Here is a 22,595-nt window from a genome sequence, read left to right as displayed (position 1 = left end):
CAACAGAGCCATAGCAAAGTCCTTAAACATCCCTGTCCATTCAATTTGTTCAATAATATGTGGTTGAAATTTATGGAACTATTACTAATCATCCCTGGATGGGTATGCCATGCAAGATTTCACAACACACACTCAGACTAATGATAAGGAAGGTAAGAGAGAAGCCAGCAGTTACTCAAAAAGAGTTGCAGGATGAACTGAAAGTAGCAGGAACAACAGTTACAACAGAGAACTAATAATGAACTGAACCGCAATGATCTCCATTCCTACATCTTACAAAAATCTCCTCTGATCTAACAGCATTTAGACAAATAAGAACTCTTTTGGAGCAATATACTCTGGTCAGATGAAATAAAAATAGAACTCTTTGGCAATAATTCAGCTTGTCATGTTTAGAGAAAGAAGGAATCCCAAGAACACCATTCCAACAGTAAAGTATTGTCAAAGGAGCATCACGAGATAGGGCTGCTTCTCTGCAAATGGTACTAGGACATTACACACCGAAGGAAATATGAATGGAGCAAAGTACCAGAACATATTAGAGTAGAATTTATTATCATTGGCCAAGATACTGAATCTTGGGAGAAGATGGACATTTCAACAAGACAGTGACCCCAAACATACAGCCAAAATAACTCAAGAATGCCTTGCATGGACTAGTCAATCTTCTGACTTGATGGAGGTTTCTGAAATTGCGGGTCCATCAGTGGAAACCTCGTAACCTTGAAGACCTGAAGACAATTTGGCAAGAAGAATGGACCAAAAGTGAACCACAATGCTGCTAAAAGTTAATTACATTGCAACAAAGTACTAAAGTTATGAATTTGTGGTTTCAAGTACTTTTTCCATAACAATTTCCTTTAAACATATCTTTCTTTATGTTTAGATATACATATGTTTTTGTTCACATTTATGAAAATAAAGTATATTTACAAAGAAAGTCAAAATACATTATGTGTATAAATTTGAAATGAATATATGCACTGGAAGTATATTAAATACTTATATATATATATATATATATTATATATATATTAATATAGCCTAAGCCAAAAACACTTTACATTTCCTAAAAGCACTGCCCATCTGTTTACATAGGTTATGCAACTTGCTACCTCTATGTATTTGCCAAACAGCATTGGTTGACGTAATTGTAGCATGTGCAGGACAGATGTTTTGCATTTTACACTCACAGTTCCACTGTGTCTTGTTACTTAAAAGCAACGAGGAACTAAAAATTGCTAAAATAGGTATCAAGTGATGGTTAAAGCCTTTGCTAAATCCTCCACAGAGTGACAATGCTCCATGATCTCTGGTTCAATCCTGTGTGGTTATTCTCTGTGTTGAGTTTTCCATGTTCTCCTCTGTCCAATTCAGTTTCCTCCAGGGTCTCTTGTTTTCTCCCACCTCCCAAAAACATAACACCGGTAGTTGAATTGTCTACTCTAAATGAACTCTAGGTGTGAATGTGTTTGTCCATCCAGGGTGTATTCCCGCCTCAAACCGAGTGTTCCTGGGACATGCTCCAGATCCACCTTCACCCTGGCCAGGAAAAAATGGTTACTGTAGATGAATGTATAATCACTCCATAGATCTTGTAGTTCTTTCTCAGTTTTGTTCACTTCAGCTGACAGCATATGATTTGCTAAGAGTAAAAGCATCCTGCAGCCTCTCTTGATTTACCACCATTTAAGCACCACATTCGGGACCCACGTTTAATGCACAGAATCTACTCAGCCTACAAACTGTGCAGTAGAATATAAGAAGCATATGATAATTTGGAATGAATCAGCATCTGGTTCAGACCACGTGTCAAATTCCAGTTCCTAGAAAGAGTTAAGCTTACCTAACTAGGATCCTGTTAAAAAAAACAAAAAAAACATCTGTTTTACATTGCTCATCATGTAAGTGGGGTGTGTAGGACAGCCCTCAGTTTCCACCAATGAAAAAATGGGTAGTATAGCCAGGCACTTATTTCTGTGGCGGCTGTCTATAAAACCGGCCACAATACTACACAACACATTTCAGTGCATAATTTATTCGTGTTCCTGTAGGGACAAGTTTTTTTAAGGATTCTTTTGAGGCACCTTTGAAAGGTATTTATCTCATTATTACTGACCAATTACAAGCATTTCTAATACACTTCTAATAAACATATTACTAAAATGTAATTCAATAAATTTTTTTTTAATTATGCAATGCAGAAAGATGCAATATATTTAACATTTTTGGTAAGGCAGAAGGTGGTTAGATGGTTAAACATTTGTGGTTTCTTCTAGGAAATTGTGGCATAATTTTGATTTAATAGTCTTAAAACGATAATTCATCATATTTGTTGATGCACAGTTACCACTGGATTTTATTATGACCCTACCCCTGTATAGCAGCCTAATGTATATATTTCAAAGCCTATTTCTGAATTATGGCAGAATTGTTTGTGTTTTTTGGGGCTTTTCATGCTTGTCATTCTGTTTCAACTCTAATAAAAGTCAGCAAAAGAACAATTTTTACTTTTCTCTGTTCAGTTTTACTTTTCTGTAATATGTTTGTATGGGAATGGTTTGGACAATGTTCTCTTAACGTTAAGGAAAGGTTCCCGAGAGGTTCAAATACTTTAAAGGTTTTCAAGGTTCAAGTTATGGGAATGTTAGAGGAAACTAACAGGTAATGCACAATTTCCATAAATATATTTCCATAAAGTAAACTTTCATGAAGAAGACAAAGGGAAATTAAAAAGATCTGCTCTCAGAACATTTCTGGAAGACAAATGTTCCCAGAATGTTCTGGAAACCAAGAACTAACCAATAACTGTTAGCTGGGTTTTTAGGCTACACAACGTGCTTAACTGAGCATATTATTATTATTATTATTATTATTGTTATTATTATTAGTTTGTTTTTCAGAGAAAATGTCACGTGTCGGGAAAATGAATGGAGTCTCACTGAACGGTTTTCACGGAGATGAGAAGTTCAAAGGCCACGGAATGAAGAACGGTGACAGTGTGAACGGAATGAACGGAAATGGTGTCACTGTTGTGAACGGGAGCGCGCGCGCTCCGTTCAGCCCCGTTAAAGGGAGAGCGCGCGGGCAGCGCTGGAGCGTGCGAGCGTCGGAGATGGCGAAGAACACACTCAATCCTATCCGCGCTATAGTCGACGGCATGAAGCTCACCCCGAACCCTGACAAGCCCATGATCGCCCTGTCCATCGGTAAGAGAACAGTATACACATAAGCGATATGCCAGATGACTTCTAACAGGTGGTTCCAAAGTGAGTTTTACTGTCATTCCCTCATAACACCTTTGAAATGTCGTTTCTTCAGCACCATAGTGAGAAAAAAAAACATACAGTGGCACAATACATAAAACTGTCCATAACATGTAAGCAGGCAGGCTGTCAATGACATGGTGGTGCCCTTTCCTCCCCAAAGTTGATTATTTTCCTATTGCAGCTCACCCCGAAGTGTTTTATTCCTCTTATAGCCTACCACAGTTATTCACCAATGATCACCATTTTTAATTTATTAATGACCAGTATTAATAGCCTATTAATGAACAGTTAGTTGCCTATACTATCACTTACATTATAGGAGCTACAAACAGTAGTTCCCTAACCAGCCTCTCTTTTTGCATCATAAAGTTAATAAGACAAAACAAACAAACAAACAAACAAATAAACAAATAAAAAATGCAACTTGTCATATTACCAAAAAACTGGAAAACATACTGTCTGATACAAAGCGGTGACACTGGAGACTCCTTCTATTAATGTTAAATAAGCTTCTTCTTACAGAAAAAGGTCACCATATTAATGATCATATCTTTCTCTTTGTTAAATAGCAACACATTATAATCCATTTATTATTAGTATTATGTAGACTGTCCTCCATAAAAGTTGCTGTGTTAGCTGTTACTATAGAAACAATAACTACTGGAATGAGTGCATTAATATAAACCTATCGTTTGAATTACAGTATTGTCAGAGCTGCTGTTACATAAAATTAATCGAAACCTTCTGACCAAGCAGAATAATACATAATACAGGCAGAATAATACATAATAATACCTTAGAACAATATTAGAAGAATAGAATATGCATTTCAGCTAAACAGCATCAAAATGTTTTGCCATTCATTTCCACTTTGCCTTAACGAGTCTGTTGTAAAACATTTATTTAGCTATTTCTGTTGCTATATTATAGTATTCACTCCCATTCCAGAGTCGGCTCCAGTGTCTGATTGCTTTCCTTCCATCTCTCTTTGTTTTCCTCAGGTGACCCCACAGTATTCGGAAACTTGCCTACAGATGAAAGTGTGCTACAGGCTGTGAAGAAAGCTGTAGATTCACACAAATACAGTGGCTATGCCCCTTCAGTAGGTGAGACATCACACATCCCAGCCTGCTCGGTCTAATGAAAAAGAATGGCAGGACTTCACATGAATCCCAAAAGGCACTTACCCTGCCACTAACTTTAACTTAACCTTGTGAAATTTTCATGTGAATCATGGAAATTGTTTAATTGTATTTAATGTAGCTTTGGTTTATTTACTTAAGTATAAAGTACTAGTTTACATTGTTTTCCTATTCCTGTTGTATTTTTATTGTATTTTCACAAAAATGTGTAATATTAAAGCGTTCGTCATTTCTTCAATCTTAACATTATCATTATCAGGTTACCATAAGAGCAGAGAGGCTGTGGCGAACTTCTACAGCCAGTCAAGTGCTCCACTGGAAGCTAATGTGAGTGAGCCAATTTCCAGATTCTCTATTATATATTCTCTATATTATATATATATGAATACAGATTACTATCATCAAAACAGCGAGGAAATATAAAAGTTTTTCCTATATCTGTCTTGTCCTTAGGATGTAATCCTGACCAGTGGATGTAGCCAGGCTATCGAGTTGGCCATCAGTGTACTGTGTAATCCAGGAGACAACATCCTAGTTCCTTGCCCTGGATTCTCGCTCTACAAAACCCTGGCTGTGTCGATGGGCATCCAGGTCAAACTGTACAACCTACTGGTACGTAACTGCAGTGAAAAGAAACAGTTCAATAGAGTTTAACAATAAGGAGTGAAGTCAATTGATTGATTTTTTGTGGTCACATATGCCCCCATCATACACCATGGGGAATGATTTCTGCTGTAACCCTGTATGTACATTAACAATGATACTTACCACTAAAACTGAGACACATAATTTTAGACTATTTGTTATCTCTCTTTGAATAAAGTAACCATACAATAACATAGCTGGCCAGGAAACAAGTAAGAAGCCAACTGTGCAATTATTTTTTAGTACACATGACCTCAAACATGACAGATCTCAAAATTTCTCTCTTGCAGTACAATCCAAATCTGATCAGAGTATATAATTGTACTGTATGTAAGAGATAATCAGTTCAACTCAAATAAAAGATTTCTGGCAGACAATAAATACCATTCAGTGATGAATTTACTCAGATAAAGCTTTTATCCTTATGTGTAAATTAACATGGCTCTCTGTCTTTAGCCGGAGAAGTCCTGGGAGATTGATCTCCAACACTTGGAGAGTCTGATTGATGAGAGGACAACCTGTCTGATTGTCAACAACCCGTCCAACCCCTGTGGCTCTGTATTTACAAAAGGGCACCTGCAGAACATCCTCTCAGGTGTGTACAGAATGTTTCAGTTCAATGCAGTGCAAGATTATTTCAATTCAAGATTAATTCAAGTTAGTTTAATTGATTATGCCATGTTTTTTTTCTGTACTGTACTGTATCTGTTTATTCTTGAATATTAACCTATTCATTTGTGCTGTGCTGTAGTTGCCTCAAAACACTGTGTCCCTATCCTGGCAGATGAGATCTATGGAGACATGGTGAGTGAGCAACACAGAAATCACACTATGCGATCTGTTCTTTTTTCATAGTACTGTCACCATAATGGGGCCTGTTATGGTGGTGGTGGTGGGGTTATGTGTTACCACCCCAAAGATGATTATTTTTCAATAAAAACACACCCCACTATCATGGTTAGTCCTCTTATACAACAGCAATTTGGCAATGATTACCATGTTTTATTTATTCATGAACAACACGTCATACTTTTTTATCTGTTTATAGTCGCATTTAAATGTTCTCTGCAAAGCCTGTTCTTAGACTTTCCCCTGGAGGATAACATACAGTTTGATCTCTGACTGTTACAAAGCATTGACAGTGGAGACTTCTTCCAAGAATGTTACAGAAAGCTTCCCACACCATATCAATGATTATATGTATACTGTATATATTAGAACAAATGCATTAATATAAACCTGTGATTTGAATTACAGCCAGCACTACTATTAGATCTACTGTTACAGAAAGTAAATTAATCTTCTGACCAATCAGATCAGTCCCAGAATATAATTTTACACAAAGATTCCTCTCTTTAACATCTGCAGTTATAGATACAATATGCCAGACTCAGGAGATGAGTTCTGGGTTACAGCTACTGCAGCTTCATATTTTTTTTAGTTTGGATGTGGTTTCTGGCATTACATGCTTTGTAACAAAGAGAGTGAGAGGGAATATGGCCAACTGCTTTTCCCTGGCTCAGCTCAGCAGAGGAAACCACAGCAGCACAGAAGGAATTACAGACACGTGTGTATGAAATGAAGGTTGGCAACATATCAGACTGCAGCAAGCCACAGGTCAACAAGGGAAAGTAACATATGAGTGCAAATAGTACAAATGAATATATAACATAAGCAATTGCTTTTATTTCTTAAGCAGTAATAAACCACACAGTCAAGATAGGGACACATCTTTTCACCTTTATGGTCCTGTTTCAGACAAGAAAAATAGAGATCTGAATAATCACATAGAAGTGTATCAGTAAAGGGGTAAAGGGAGCAGATGTCTTTTTCAAGTTGTATGGCAAGGATATAGCTGAGGACGATTGAGCCATATCACGTATTAGCCTTAAAACAAATTAGATTTATCAGCATGCATCGTATGAGAGCATAGAATGTGCACTGAAGGCTTGGAAAAATTATCACAAATTATTATAAAGGAGAATTACTTCTGTTCGATACGTACAGCAGGACGGCATTTGTTATGTCGTATATATAAAGCCTGTAGTTTCCACCCACAATGACTTTGCACTTTTCACATGTGTTTGTCATAAATATGCATGTAGGACTGAGGTCAGAGAGAAGGCACACACACACAGAGAGAGAGAGAGAGAGAGAGAGAGATGGGTTCATTTTACAATGTGGTCTGTTTTGACCTGTTCAGTGTTGTGCTTATGGTATCCCTGGCTTCAGCATGGAGAGCTGTAACTGGAGGAAGGCACATCTTCTTGCAGTTTAAACTTTATGGATGAAATCACATGTGTTCTTCTGGTATGTGTAAATGAGCCATTGAAACTGATTTTTTCGAAAAACCCCAGTTTACAGTCTCAGCCAACAGCCAATGGGAAGCGGGGCGGTTCCATCAGCCCAACATTAAGGCTCCATGCTAATGAGAGCCAGACAGCCTTCCTCACATATTACATGAGTGGACCTCTCTCTCCCTCCTTTCCTTTTCCTTATTGTTTTTTTTCCACCTTCATTTTCTAACTGCAAGAAGATTATAGAGTACAGAGCACCAGAGCAAGAAAAATTCAACACAAGATACTATTCTCTAACAGTATCACTTAACTTAAAAAAAGATTATTTAAAAAAGCATTCCAGTGGTCTCTTCTACAGAATGCCATTTTATTAGATTTGATATCTGTGGTATTTTATGCTGTTACTGCTCTTCACATGTGCTTTACAAAATGACACATTTATTCAATTCAAAATAGCTCTATTGGCAGGACTTTATCAGACACAATATTACCAAAATCATTAGTTACAAAAGCATAACAGTTCAAAAACAACAATGATAATAACAATGAAAGAATAAAAATAACAACAATGATGTTAATGACAGGAATAATAATGATGACAGTAATGCTAGTAGATGTGGGTTTTTTTAATTTATTTGTATTTTTTTAAATTATTATTGTTACTTTTAGAATTATTTTATAATTATTTCAGATTTCAGAAAGTGCTAAGTTGTATGGTCCAATATTACTCTAGTTTACAATTTCTTTAAGTTTCACAAGCTGAAAGGTGTTTAAACTTTATTTGATGAGTTGCTGATATTTATATTTAGTCACAAATCTTAAAAATAACCTAAAACAAAACTTTAACCTTATGATGCATTGCATCACACATCTCTGATGTAGTTCTGTACTTTCTCAGGTCTTTCCCAACTGTGAGTTTCATGCCCTGGCTCCTCTCAGCAGTGACGTACCCATTCTGTCCTGTGGTGGTCTGGCTAAACGCTGGCTTGTTCCTGGATGGAGACTGGGCTGGATCCTCATCCACGATCGCAATAATATCTTCGGACGAGAGGTGTGCTAAAATGTAGTAATTAGGATCTTGTTTAATTATATCAACAGCATTTTATTTTCACCTTACATATTTCTGACTGATTTTGTTTTAAGATTCGAGAAGGTCTTGTGAAGCTCAGTCAGCGCATTTTGGGAGCTTGTACAGTTATCCAGGGGGCGCTAGAAAGCATCTTTAAAAATACCCCCTCAGAGTTCTACCAAAGTACAATCAACTTTCTAAAGGTAAGAAAACCTGTGTGACTGATTACAAATAGAAAATATGTTGAGTTGCGAACATTTGCAAAAGTCAACCTCTAACATATATTTAATCCGTAGGGAGATATAACCTTTTGCTTTGACCTCCTTTATATTTGATTGTAACTTTTCATCATCTCCTACAGTCAAATGCAGATATTTGCTTCTCAGAGCTGTCCACTGTTCCTGGGCTCAATCCGGTAATGCCATCTGGAGCCATGTACCTCATGGTAATATTTTAATACTGACCAAAACAAGTTATAGTTATACTGGTGTCAGTGTTACAGCAGCTTGTAACTGTCATCATATAGGAAGATAATATGTATCTGTGTTCAACTTTAGGTTGGAATTGAAATGGAGCACTTTCCAGAGTTCCAGGATGATGTGGAGTTCACAGAGAGGCTAGTTACTGAACAGTCTGTGTTCTGCTTACCTGCCACGGTACATCACTCAGCTCTTCTCAATCTATTATCTGTTCTACATCTATTATCTGTTCTACATCTGTTGAAATATAAAAAATGAGGAGTAGTTCACAAAGTTATAAAAGTGTCCATCTATGCATTCCATGTGGTGAAGCTGTAGAAGATTATAAACACATGATATAACAGTCATACTTCCACCTTCAGGCATTTGAATACCCAAACTTCTTCCGGATTGTGGTGACGGTTCCAGAGGAAATGATGGTGGAAGCATGTGAACGGATCAGGGAATTCTGTGCACGCCACTACAGACCTCGCAGCCAAGACAGCAACGACCTGGACCAGTGAAGGGATATTCGGTGAACAAGCTAGAGAGAAAGAGCAAACAATAAAGGGACACACGAAAGTGTATATGTAGTAGACAGGGAGATCCACTTCTAACGGTTTGAGTGAGGACTGATGTTTGTTCTTTGAAGGAGATAAAATATTTCTATGCACTAGTGATGACAGATATATGATATGGTCATGATAGGGAAGGCTAAAATCTAATATCTATCAATCGCTCAACAATGAACTATTAGGGCTGAGAAATGCATTATATCACAAGGTCTGTATTACAAGATCACACACACAGACACTTAAAGGCAGATAGGCATTTCTATTATTCCTAATTATTCATTTTTAACACCCTACTTTGAATACCAAACATAATGGTAAACAGACAGTATGGTTTTGTCATCTGTCCTTTTGTGTAATTTGTACACTGATTGGACATCGTGGGCATAGTCTATCTAGTTTTAGATTCTCCTGTGAAAGGCATACCATCAGAAAGACGATAGACCAAATAATCCACCTCATTCGCATTCATTACACCCACAACTGTATTTCTCAATCACTGCTGATGACATATTACAGATGTGTCAGTAGCACAGGCTGGAAAATATCAGCCCAAATTCACACTAGAAGAGGTTTCACTCTGAGTAATCACCTGACACTTCTGTCACTGATAGGCTACATGAATCTACAGTCTGGGCTGGAAATAAATCAGCCCCAGTGTCACCTTTTCATGTCGTTCTGTACTAATCGGTGATACTGTTGATCATGTTTTCACAAATGTCCAAAAATAATCTGCCTTAAAACATTTGTTAACAGAAAACAATCTGATGTGGATGCCAAAAATGACTCATTTTATTAATGTCTTTTTAATCATTGAAAGACAGGGATGAGCTTAGCCCTGCTACCCCATTTATATTATGTAAGCTATGCATCTATTCTATGTTTTTTTTATATGGACCAGTAAACTGTCTTATGTAAATCTCGTGCTTATCACTTGTACACTGTAGTGATTTCTTTTGTGTATGTGTATGATTGATCTACTTCCATCCTGGTTTGGTTTAGAGGCCAAAGAGCTTTGCAAACTGATTGGCAGCTATGAATGCCGCTGCTGGACCCTAACTTTCATACCATGTGCTCTTTATCCTGCATAACATGCAATACGCTGAACTGATTGTTGAGCATAAGAACTTGTCTTTGAACCTATAATTATCTCAAAGATGCTCAGGTATCTTTGAGATATCTGTATAACACTTTCATAACCCCACCATTTTATAAACAAGGTTTTATAGACTCAAATATGTTTTTTTTAATCTTCTTGTATTTACTTTATATGATTTTTCAGTATTATATAGTAACATTTATTTAAATAAAATCTTACAATAAATGTTGGAGCACTGTGTTGTGAATACACATACATCCATATTTACACATGAAACTACTAGATACTACTTAATGCAATCTAAATGAAGTCTAAATAACTATGGACACAAAGTTATTAATCGTTTCTTTATTATTCATGCTCATTCATTTTGTTTATTGTTATTTAACTCCAAATCTAGCCTCATGAGTTTCTCTCAGTACAATAAACATACACCTGTCTATGCGGTTGGTGATTTAGGGATAATAATAATTAATAATAAATAATAAAAGGCCATTACTCCAGCAGGCATGAAGGAACAGAAATATATAGATATAAATGCATAAAGAAGTCTTGCGTTTAGTTAAAGCTACAGTAAACTTCAGAAATGTTGGCAACCCCTATGAAAATGAGCAAAACAAATATAAAATGAAGAAAACTGATAAGTGAAATTTTATGCATATAAGAATATTGCATAGCTTTACTTTAAAACAATATTTTCTCAAACAGAATGTGCTTTTTTTCCCTGCAAAAACTGGTTTCTAAAAGCACCACCGTAGTTAATAATTGATTATGCTGTATATACAGTCCCAAATAGAGACAAATATTTATTTAGTACAAAACTTTTGCCCACACTGGTCAACAAAGTGAAGCAGCATGCACAGTAGTGTTGGCGCCTCACTGCGTCATGGTCTGGGGTTTAATCCTGAGTTCTGGTTACTGTCTGTATGGGTTTTTTTATGTTCTCCTTGTTTCCTACTGCTACTCTAGTTTCCTCCCACTGCCCACAAACATGCTGACACATGGACTGGCTCTGGTAAATTGCCCCAGATGTAAATATGTGTGATGCTCTGCTATGGACTGGCATAAGCTCCACATCCACTTGACCAGAATCAAGTGGTTACCGAATGAATAGAATTTTGCCTGTTCTCCTTAAGGGTGCCAGTAAAGTTGGTCGTATATTTTTGAGAAAACAGAATAGTAAAATAGTAAAGTAGGCCTGAAACAGAATCTACATGAGCTGGAATCTGATTTGTTGGAGTCAAACCAGACATCCCAACAGGGAAGGTCTCCTTTGCTGTAGTTATTTGCTGACTAAGCATTATTAAGTTTTTAACTGCAATTCATAGAATACTGCATGCCTTGCTACTGATAGTGTCTAGGTTCTAGCTCATTGTTAGATTTGCTACAGACATACCTTAGAAAAAATATTACTTAGCAAAAATGTATTTTGGTACTAGTTAATGCAATAGGGTTTGACTTTAGTCCTGAAGGCTTTGGAATGAGGGAACCTTTATAACATTATGTATAACTCCCTGCTACTCCCTGCTGTCTGATCTATGAATTACACAAAGAAAGAAGAGTTCTATATAAAGGGGGATAGATTTTTATTGGCTTTTGATAAATGATTACTTTATAGCAAATTATGCAAATGATATATAAATATAAATTAAATTATATAATTAAAATTATTTCACACACGCGCACACATATATGTATGTATATATATATATATATATATATATATATATATATATATATGTGTGTGTGTGTGTGTGTGCGTGTGTGAAATAATTTTAATATATACAACATAATTATATACATCTCCTTATAATATATTTATATTATAGAATCTAAGATATGACAACATTTTCATATAATTAATTTTGTTTTGTATAATATAATTTTATATAATTAACAATGCAGAATTATGTCCTCAGAGAGAGACAGAAAGAGAGAGACAGAGAAAGAGATCAAGAGAGTAAGTTTACTTCCTGATTTTCACACTGTTCCCGAGGAAATGGGAGAGTGTCACATGGGCGCAGCTGTTAAGGTCACTTTCCTCAATTTTGCCAACAGACTGCAGTTCATACATGCACAATAGTGGTAAAGAACACACACACACACACACAGAGAGAGAGAGAGAGAGAGAGAGAGAGTAAAGTTGAATGATTAACTGTCTAGATAAAGTAAGCGACAAACAGCAGTGGAGAGTGGAGAGGGAAAGAGCAGTAAAACAGGGAAGGGTGAAAGACAGAAAATAAAAGGACTCTAAGAAACCGCAGGACAAACCAGCTTATTCATCTGTTAATAAAATAATTCCCATATGGAAGAGATTAGTGAACAGCCCAGGAAGATTGAACTAAATGATGGCAACTTGATGCCACTGCTGGGCCTGGGGACATGGAAGGGAAAGGTAACATTACACATTACATTTCTCTAATGTACATGCTTAAAGTAGGCCTTATACATAGTTATAGCGAATACATAAAATTATATATAGATAATCCTATCAGTAGATATGGAACTGCTTATGAGGATGTATCAAAATCCTGATTCATGCTCTGTTTCCCAAAAATACTGGACTAGAATATGTCCAGTTTAAAAGAATTTATACAGAATTTATACAGCAATACCCACATGAACCAAATGAGGCAGGTAAATAGTAAATGACATTGCATGGTTAAAACTCTGCAAAAGATTCAGAAATAAGTTATTATACTCATAAAGTAACATGGTTTAAAAAGTGAATTTTCTCTTTTATTTTGGCTATAGGCGATTTTTCTCACTCACTAAACTCAAGGCTACTTTTCCAAGTGGTCTTTTGTAACTACACCTCCTATAAATAAGTAACCACCTTCTAGCATGGCTAGTGATAGTGTATGAGCAGTCTTTACTAAATAAAAACCACAGTCCTGTCTTCTCGCATTTTACAATAACCAAAGTAAGTTTATTTCAATTAGACAGTTATGTCGTCTTTATCTTAGGTAGATAGGTGTTGCACAGCTTGCATACCGGATGAGATGGAGATATCTGATTGGTCTAGATTACTTCCTCTGTTTTCTATGGGGTATGTAGCTGGCTGGACTACACAAAGTCCTACATGCTCACATTTTTGAAAAATAATACAAGAATCTTATTACTTTTTTATTTTTGTATGATTAAGATATTTGAGAACTGTAAGACTGTAAACATGCTAATTGAATTATTGGTAAATCAGAATTTCAGCAGTTTGCACTGTACATATTAACCCTAATGGATTTGTTTTTTGGGGGGTCTGAGATGGTAGTTTAATGGAATTTACTGGCCCTGGTGGGGTTCACGGTTTCTGGAGGGCTGCGATGGTAGTATAATGGAATGTTTTGGTCCTAATGGGTATTAACTTGTTTCTGCTGGTCTATGATAATGTGTGATAAGAATACAATGGGAGTGACTCCTGTGAAATCAACCTTTGGCACTAAATTAGTATTTAAAGAAACCTCTTGATAGGAGCATGTAATATAAAGCATTTCTTTCTGTCCTTATCAGTGTGTATAGTAGAACTGGCAGTATATTACTGTTTTATTAAATGGTTATCAGGACACAAGCTCAGAACTGTGTCAAGGTGCAGCTGAGACAGCTATAGCTGCTGGTTACCGTCACTTGGACACGGCCTACAGTTACCAGAATGAGGTGGAGCTGGGGAAGGCGATCCATTCCAAAATGAAGCAGGGCATCATTAGGCGTCAGGACATGTTCATCGTGAGTAAGGTGAGTCTGTGTAACAAATCTTCTGTGGCTGCTGTAAATGAATACTCCAGAGTGAATAAAACAGATTAAGATTTGAGGAATCAACACTTAGCACAAAAACTTTCAATACAGTCTTTGCATGCTGCTGTGGCATAAACATTTGCTGATACTTGGCATCGCCCTGAGCTGTTCTTGTGTAATAATGGTACATAATTGCCTAATCTCAGTGGACAAACTAATGAAGTATTTCCGTTTTGATTTGTGCAGTTGTGGGGCACTCATCATGCCCCTAAGGACATCCCTCTGTGTCTGAATAAATCTCTCAGTGACCTGCAACTCGAGTACCTGGACCTGTACCTGGTGCACTTTCCCGTGGGACTACAGGTTGCACAATAAAACTGTATTCAGTCACCTTAGGTCAGAAATGAGGGCATTTTAAATGTATTATTCACATTACTGTGGAGAACATCCACCAGAACACAACTGAATCCATTATTAAGCAATGGAAAGAATATGACACAGAAGGGACTCTCCCTAGAGGAGGCCATCCAACAAAAAATCAGTGACTGGGTACGGAGGGCAGAGATTCCAAGGGTAATTCACAACGTGGGGCTACCACCACCAGGCTTCAGTGTGGGAATGTTCTTAAAGTGATGAGCACTGATTAATAGTAGCCATAGTTTAACCGTCAAGTTTTAAAATGCTCAACTTCTTGTGTTTGCAATATATTTATTAACTGATTAAGAAAGAGATTAACCTGATGTTTCTTCAATACTTTCCCACAGAAAGTTGATAATGACCTCTTTCCAATGAAGGATGGAAAGATAATCACTTCAGACATTGATTATGTGGATGTGTGGCAGGTAAGGAAAGAAATCTGGGATCTAAAAAACACACATACCACAAAAAGGATATTGAGAATTACTGTAACTATACTGTGTATACATGGCAGGGGATGGAAGCCCTGAAGGCCTCTGGAAAAGTAAAGAGTATTGGTGTGTCCAACTTCTCAATCCAACAACTGGAAAGGCTGCTGTCTGTGGCTAAAATTCCACCAGCTGTCAATCAGGTACTGAACATTTTAGAGCATATTATATATATATATATATATATATATATATATATATATATATATATATATATATATATATATATATATATATTATTTGTTTCACTCATATCAGTCGTAATTGAAAAATACAGATGTGAAAAATACAGTTATCATAGTTTGTCAGAGCTTTTAATTTAAAGACATCCAAGTTGGCATTATTTATAGGCCTATATATTTTTGAGTTACTGATTAAACTCAACTTTGGGTTAAACCCATTCAGTCAAACAGGTTAATAACTGTCATAACTTAATAATGAATATAATAACTTTGATAATGGTGGGTTTGCCAGCTCGAGTGATATCTGTAAGTAGAATCTTTTCATCTACAGGTAGAGCTTCATCCTTATCTTGTGCAGTCTGATCTGATTGAATATTGTAAATCGAAGAACATTACTCTCACAGCCTATAGTCCCTTTGGCTCACCAGGAAGACCCAAAGAGTAGTGAGTTCATATTTCACATTGATCACTAACCCACTTTTGTCACTGGATCTGAACTGGCAAAAGTGTGGTCATTTTTATATGAACATTCATTTGAAGTAATCTAAATTTCTCTAAATTCTGCAGTCTTAGAGGAGACAAAGATCCTGAAAAGCTGCTGGAAGACCCTGTTGTTGGGGAAATTGCTGCAAAACACAGACGGACTCCTGCACAGGTCATACATCCACTCTCACACAGCTAGAACAGACGCATGATTTTTTCTGTGTATATACCGGCCACTAAAAATCCTGAATCTTGGATGTTTTGCAGATTTTGCTGAGGTATCACATTGAACAGAATATTCCAGTGATTCCAAAGAGTGTTAAACCCAACCATATTCTGGAGAACACAAAGGTAATCCATTCCTCTCATGAAACTTACACAGTCTGCATATTCTCCCTGTCATTTGTTCATGCCAAATGGACTGGCATTTGTGTATGCCAAACTGTTAAAGAACTGTATGCCAAAGTGTTAAAGTGTACGCCAAAGTTAAAGAAGCATTGTGCAGGTTGTATTTACGTGTACCACTGTTAAAATTAGGAATTTATCATATTCCTTAAACTGCATGGATTAAAAAGGTAATGTCAGGGTAATAAAAAAAAAGGTCAGGAAGCCAATACGAAATATGTAGTTACAGGCCACAGGCTGTACACAGTATATATAATAGACCTGCTTGATTACCCTTATCACTTAGGCCATTAGTTTAATATGCGAAATTTAAGGACCTGGTATATAATTTAAAAAATTAACATTTTACTTTCACTTACTAGTTACGCTTCTTTATTAGAGTACCTGACTGGGCAAATTAAACTGTTTCAATATTTATTTTACCAGCCAGAAATTTACTGAATTTGCATAGGAACATTGCTGTTTGGAGGAGGAGAAAGAATGAGATTCGGAAATGATCCAGTTTTAGATTTGGTTTTTCATGATGACAACTGGTATTAAAAATCGGAACTTAATTTTTGTCTTAACCTTCAGTCTTATTTTTACACGGATGACCTGCAGGCTGGTCTAGATGAAGAGGATTTTAAAATAAAGCCATTTACAGTAATGTCTACAATAATGTCCTGATGTATGATTGCAGATCTTTGATTTCTGCCTGGACTTGGAGGATATGAGTGCACTCAGGTCTCTGAATCGTGACTGGAGGGCCTGCATCATTGAAGAGTAAGAGCAAATACACATCTCACTGCAGTACTAATCAAACAACTGTTTTAACAGAGCAGCCTAAAAAAGAATACACATTAACTTGTTAACAATGGTATGTTTTTGTCCCACAGGTTGGAATCTCATCCTTACTACCCCTTTAAGTAAAATGTTGTTAGTAGTGGATAATTGAGACGGAAGCTCACTGCGTCTCATCGTGAGTGCAGCTGTTCTGATGACAGAAAAATGATGACAGATTATCAACAAAGGCATTTAACTTGCTCAACTAATTGTCTGAATTAAAATACTCACAAGAGTGTTAGTGCCAAACTGGGATTGCAACATACACTGTGCTAAACTGAGCCTTAGAGAGAATGAATAAACATCTTTTTGTTGTTTACCAAGATGACACATTCTGAATGTTTTCATCTAATACTGAAATCGATTGCTCATATTAGTCCATGAAATTATTGGGAAATGCAAACATTTCACACAACCCAGTGATGGAACACACCTCTTCAGCAAAAGCTTGAGTGACATTACAGATTATTCCTACACACGGAATAACCCTGATTACTAAATGCCTGAAGAAGCACCTCTAAAATCACACCTTTGCAACCAGCAGATTCCAAACTGAATCAGCTCAGTTCAGTCTATGTCCTCCATAAGCAGCCTACATATACTGAAATCTGATAAGGGCCTGTATCCTTGGTGCTGTAACCTGCATGTTGGGAGAATAACTGCCCCATCAGGGCACATTATCGAACCATTATGTTTGCACTTCCATTCATCTGTCTTGTCCTTGACTTGTGTTTTGCTTGTCTTTCTCCTTCACTCCTGTCCTGTTCTGCTCAGTGCTGCAGGACTGCCGAGCTTGGACTGTGCACACACACGCCGAGGCACCAGCAATGTACCTGGGCAGGTTGGGTCCCACCACCCATTGGCCCTTCTCTGGAACAAACACCTGAGTGTTTTTTGAGAAGTCCATGTGCTCCCAGGTATAGCCTCCCATCACGTAGATCTTGCCATCCCATACAGCAACAGCTGCTTCGCTGTTCGGGTAGTGCAGTGGGGTGACCCTGCTCCACTGCTCAGTGTGCGGGTCAAAGGCCTCTACTTCTAGAACATCGAAGCGCTCCATGCTGTCCTCGTGGTCATCACTGCCACCAATTACATAGATTCGGTCGTGCAGTGAGGCCATGCAGTGCCAGCCTCGAGCCAGAGTCATGGCCTGCCGCTCCATCCATGTGTCGCCGGCGCTTGGGTCATAACTGAGCATGTCACGTCGGTAAGGTCCTATCTGATAGTCATGACCTCCTGAGATGTACACTACACCTTTATGTGTTGTGCCTGCGTGGCCATACGTCAATCTAAAGGAAGAGTCATCAAAAACGGAATTAGTTAAGACTCTCACGTGACCATAACAGCTGCAAACAAACTATGTCCTTAATTCTATTCTACTTAATAAGCCTAAATCTGTAATCAAAAAGACATAAGACCTTGGAAGCCCTGCTACATAGGTCCAGTAATCCTCCACAGGATGGTAGACCTCAACAGATGACAATGCACCGCTTTCATTGCGTCCTCCAACAGCAATCACACAGTCCCCTATGGTTCCGAGATAGAAATCCACTCGCCGCTGGTTCATACTGGCACCCTACAGCAAGAGAAGTGGCAAGATTTAGAAACTACGGCATCATGCTATAGTTAGACATTACAATAAGTTACAGCTTGTGTTTTCACAACAAATCTTAATGTTTTTTCTTTAATTATCTGTTATATCTGTCAGCAATTTTGGAGGAATTTGGACACACACTGCCTAGGCTAGAATCCTGGTGCGTTCTGAACTGACAGGCAAACAGAGATGTTGGTGGTCCACATCATTTGTCAAAGATGACAAATTTTAGCAGATATTCTCTGGCGAGCCTCCAAAACATGAATATTAAAATAGAAAAATCTATCATCTTAAAAACTGCTGTCTGCACCTTTAATTATGTTTTGCTTATTCTGTTACCAAATCTCCATGTTCTGTAAAACAGCTCTGATTTATTTACCTTGGACCACGTGTTGTTACGTGGGTCGTATCGGTAGAGTATGTTACTTGCTGCGTCTCCCCCGTTATCACGTGATGAGCTCCCTCCAGCGATAAAGATGAATCCCCCCAGCACTGCCACGCAGTGGTGGCTCCTCTGAGCGGGTAGCTGTGTCTCTACCACCCACACTCCTGCTTCTTCGTCCAGCCAGCTCACATCAGTGCTCAGCTCTTCACCACGCTCATACACCTCTCCTCCAACCAGCAACAGGCGCTCCACCCCTCCTCTCAGGGCTGACTGTGCTGTCTGTAGTACAGGCTGGGCAGTGACGTGAGCATGGTAGCTTAGTGCTTCCTCCACCAGCGCTTGGCAGCCTGAATCTGGAGGCAGTAAAGAGCGTACAGCAGGCAGGACATGCTCCGCCAGCTCCACAGCTGAGATCAGGGCCAAGCGGATATGGCACAGGAGCTGGTGGGCGAATGGCAAGCGCTCGGGCTTCTGGCTGAGCCACTGGAGGGCTGCCTGGAGGAGAGTCTGCTCACTCTCATGCTGCACATCTTCGCTGGCTAAGTAGGAACAGAGTTTGGATAATCCCACATCTTTCAAGAACTTGGGCGTGCAGGAGAGAGTGGTGAATCGCTCCAGGACGAAGCGGTCTATGAAGGCGTCCAGACGCTCCAAGCTGTAAAGCATCGCCAGCTCCTGCAGGTACAGATAGTTGTCCTCGTTTACTTCTTTCTCCAGGTACTGGCAACAGAAATCCACAGCCTGCCAGACCTGCAGCAGGTGAGCCGTCTCCAGCACGTAGTCAATGTTTCCACCATCCAGGGGCAACTCGCCACTATAGAGGAAGTCCACGACCGCCTTAACCCCCACATACGAAGCACCTACAAGCTCCACCTCAGCTTGGCGTTCTTCTCTCATACCAAGCGTGAACATGGCCTGGAAGTACGGGCTGGAGACGGCCAGCAGGGCGCGGTGGGCATGAACCCGCTGTCCATTCGCCACCAAGACCACGTCACACAACTGACCACATTCTCGCTGCTCATTTAAACCCTGCAGGAGGTAAATAGCTTGGTCAGCCCATCGATACACCTGCCATGAGAGGAAAAGTGCCATCGGTGAAACACTATTTTACAGCACACAAAACCATCAAAAGGGTGAAGCAAAGATTTCAACCGAACCTTTGAGTTCTCACTGATTCTGTGTGGCCGAGAAAGTCGACTCTGCTTCTCCTTAATACCATCCATCTCATCACCTCCCTGTATTACTGTCCAAAAACATGCCAACAATTACACAACACTTTCAAATTTCATGTGTATCCATCCTGCACATACACCAAGTGATAAAGTCTAAAAAGTAGAGTGTGTTTACTATCTGCACTACTGACTGACAAACCTAAAGACAAGTCAGAACAGCTGTTTAACTAGTTAATAAATAAGCTAGAAGAACAAGTCTGAATCCCAAATCGCTCCCTACTTCCTACACTAGTGCACTACACAATGTAATAAACAATGCCTTTCGCACACTACGTAGTGCACTATGTTTTGGCCAGGGAGCCATTTTGAGTTGAACCCCAGTCAGAGCAGTACAATAGCTAGCCTGCTAATGTTAGTCATGTGAATAGAGACCTGGCGAGGAGCACTGCTGCATGTTTCTCTCCGCAGAAATGATGACAGCTAGCTTGCGAGAAGAAGGAACCACTTTATCATCCTGTCATCCTGTTCCTGTGAAAATTAATGTGTTAAAATGCCTAAAATAGCTGTATCCAAACAATTTCTGTCGCGTACAGCTCGAGGAACAGTGAAGCTCACAGCAATGAGCGACAAAAAGCGTCGTCGACTGCTAACGCTTACTTTTCAAAATAAAGGACAAGAAGACCCTGACCAGGATTAAATCAAAATTTAGCCATTCACAACCAGTTGTACCCAAATTCAGTCGAGTTAAAAATCACTGTAATTACCTTTAAGGAATGATTTAATTCAGGTTTTAGTTTTAACAGGAAATTTTAGATTTAATTTAGATTAATGAGTCCATCATGGTGGACTATCACAATTAATTCTAGGTCAAGATTTTAATCAAAGGTCAAGATTTGATCAGAAGATCAGGTTTTAATCTCTGATTCATTAATCCACAAACTCAAATTAAAAAACAAAACAAATAACCAGGGTCAACAAATCCCCTGATGAAATTTGTTGACCCTTACTTTTCATATAAATGTAGTAATCCTCATCGAGCTTTAGTTAGTTCATTAAAGATTGGGACTTTACTTTACTTTAACCTATTTTTTATTATAATTTTTTTTTAAAGCACATTGAAATTTTAAATTCAAAATGAAATTGTAAATATATAGTAAAGATTCTTCTTCTTCTTCTTCTTCTTCTTATTATTACTACTACTACTACAAAATATGAGCATCTTTATTGTCACTGTACAAGTACAGTGAGGTTTAGTGTGCCATTCCCCATCAAGCTATCTTACATATTATTAAATAAAAGAAAAAAAGATACATATATAAATATATATGAAATTATATAAATATATACAATACAATTATAACAGTAATGTTTAAAGGTATTTTCTGCAAGATCAGTATAGTGGATCGAGTATGGAGTGTGTACAGAATGTAACCTATTCACTGACTATGGGGTGACAGTGAGTAGGTGTGTGAGTGTGTATTATTATTATTATTATTATTATTATTATTATTATCTTAATATTAATCTCTGTTCATCCATTAGTTCTGCCCACCCACAGCATCCAGCTGATTTAATAACAGAGCTAAAACATAGTTAATCACGAAAGGCCTATTTGTTACACGTGATCAACAAAAATCATTCATCTTGAGCAAGTTGCCAAAGTTCTATAAGATAAAAAAAAACCCTGACTTTATGATTAAACTCACTGGTGATGGTTATTAATCATTACTGATCACAGTTGCTTTGTTTGAGGTGATCAATAGTCACGCGAAGTCTTTCATGTTTACTGAATCTATCAGTGCTGAATAGAGATAATGTGTAGGCTAAAGTGATCAGAGGCCAGTGGAGGTAAAGAACTCAAACTTACACAACATGGATTGTTTGTATAGATGACCTGCAATAATTTTTAGGCCTGTATTCATCCTGAAAAGTGTTAGTTGTGGTACATTTGAGACTTTTCGGCTGGGTTTTGCACTGTTTTCTCCCTCATGTCTTCTCAGGGAGTTTTTCACTGCCACTGTTGCCTCTGGCTTGCTCATTAGAGATCTAAATCTCTATCCAGGTCTCTGTAAAGCTGTTTCATGACAATGTCCTATATAATAGCGCTATATAAACAAAATTGAACTGAAATTGAATTAAATTGTATTTTATACTCATTTAAAAAAATCACAGGTTAATACTTTAGTGTCCACAATGACGTATTCACTAGTCTAAAAACATGTTACTCTTGAGATCAAGTACTAGTAATACGTATTTTCTTTACTTTAGAGTAAAAACTATCATACAAATTTCCCCAGGAACTCTTTAGCTATAGATTTAAATTTACCCTCCAAATGCATCTGCCTTTAATAAAGCTCTCATTTAGAG

General features: G+C 37.9%; 3 protein-coding genes across 4 annotated transcripts; 2 read left to right on the top strand and 1 right to left on the bottom strand.

Moving 5' to 3' along the window:
• The first annotated feature begins 1,962 nt into the window (after window positions 1-1,962).
• tat (tyrosine aminotransferase) lies at window positions 1,963-10,776 on the top strand. Of its 2 annotated transcripts, none has more exons than XM_026926992.3 (12): window positions 1,963-2,096; window positions 2,904-3,209; window positions 4,271-4,375; window positions 4,671-4,738; window positions 4,865-5,023; window positions 5,513-5,651; window positions 5,808-5,860; window positions 8,252-8,404; window positions 8,497-8,625; window positions 8,784-8,867; window positions 8,980-9,078; window positions 9,264-10,776. In XM_026926992.3, exons 2-12 carry the CDS (start codon window positions 2,909-2,911, stop codon window positions 9,402-9,404), a joined length of 1,431 nt encoding a protein of 476 aa, XP_026782793.2. In that variant the 5' UTR covers window positions 1,963-2,096; window positions 2,904-2,908; the 3' UTR covers window positions 9,405-10,776. The 2 variants fall into 2 exon arrangements, with proteins under 2 accessions (XP_026782793.2, XP_026782794.2); XM_026926993.3 differs by having other exon boundaries at window positions 1,984-2,096; window positions 2,892-3,209.
• A 1,904-nt stretch (window positions 10,777-12,680) lies between these two features.
• zgc:56622 (uncharacterized protein LOC326033 homolog) lies at window positions 12,681-17,400 on the top strand. Its single transcript, XM_026927430.3, has 10 exons — window positions 12,681-12,946; window positions 14,110-14,280; window positions 14,527-14,643; window positions 15,045-15,122; window positions 15,212-15,328; window positions 15,699-15,811; window positions 15,935-16,022; window positions 16,118-16,201; window positions 16,935-17,017; window positions 17,131-17,400. Exons 1-10 carry the CDS (start codon window positions 12,857-12,859, stop codon window positions 17,162-17,164), a joined length of 975 nt encoding a protein of 324 aa, XP_026783231.1. The 5' UTR covers window positions 12,681-12,856; the 3' UTR covers window positions 17,165-17,400.
• On the bottom strand, window positions 17,046-21,042 carry klhl36 (kelch-like family member 36). Its single transcript, XM_026927429.3, has 5 exons — window positions 20,661-21,042; window positions 20,214-20,299; window positions 19,051-20,124; window positions 18,496-18,653; window positions 17,046-18,366 (listed from the first exon to the last, which is right to left on the bottom strand). The coding sequence occupies exons 1-5, from the start codon at window positions 20,680-20,682 to the stop codon at window positions 17,784-17,786; spliced, it is 1,923 nt and encodes a 640-aa protein (XP_026783230.1). The 5' UTR covers window positions 20,683-21,042; the 3' UTR covers window positions 17,046-17,783.
• Window positions 21,043-22,595: the final 1,553 nt, after the last annotated feature.

Source organism: Pangasianodon hypophthalmus, chromosome 6 (genome assembly GCF_027358585.1).
Source record: "Pangasianodon hypophthalmus isolate fPanHyp1 chromosome 6, fPanHyp1.pri, whole genome shotgun sequence".
Lineage (NCBI taxonomy): Eukaryota > Metazoa > Chordata > Actinopteri > Siluriformes > Pangasiidae > Pangasianodon > Pangasianodon hypophthalmus.
This window is presented reverse-complemented; position numbering and strand designations above follow the sequence as displayed.

Excerpts from the sequence above, each read along its gene's own strand:
- zgc:56622 (XM_026927430.3), top strand. The coding sequence starts at position 12,857 with ATGGAAGAGATTAGTGAACAGCCCAGGAAGATTGAACTAAATGATGGC. Across the intron at positions 15,123-15,211 it reads ATTATGTGGATGTGTGGCAG|GGGATGGAAGCCCTGAAGGC; the intron begins GTAAGGAAAGAA and ends TATACATGGCAG. Across the intron at positions 15,329-15,698 it reads TTCCACCAGCTGTCAATCAG|GTAGAGCTTCATCCTTATCT; the intron begins GTACTGAACATT and ends TTTCATCTACAG.
- klhl36 (XM_026927429.3), bottom strand. The coding sequence starts at position 20,682 with ATGCAGCAGTGCTCCTCGCCAG. Across the intron at positions 20,300-20,660 it reads GCAGCAGTGCTCCTCGCCAG|TAATACAGGGAGGTGATGAG; the intron begins GTCTCTATTCAC and ends GTTTTTGGACAG. Across the intron at positions 18,367-18,495 it reads TATGTAGCAGGGCTTCCAAG|ATTGACGTATGGCCACGCAG; the intron begins GTCTTATGTCTT and ends CTCTTCCTTTAG.
- tat (XM_026926992.3), top strand. The coding sequence starts at position 2,909 with ATGTCACGTGTCGGGAAAATGAATGGAGTCTCACTGAACGGTTTTCAC. Across the intron at positions 5,652-5,807 it reads CCTGCAGAACATCCTCTCAG|TTGCCTCAAAACACTGTGTC; the intron begins GTGTGTACAGAA and ends GCTGTGCTGTAG. Across the intron at positions 9,079-9,263 it reads TGTTCTGCTTACCTGCCACG|GCATTTGAATACCCAAACTT; the intron begins GTACATCACTCA and ends TTCCACCTTCAG.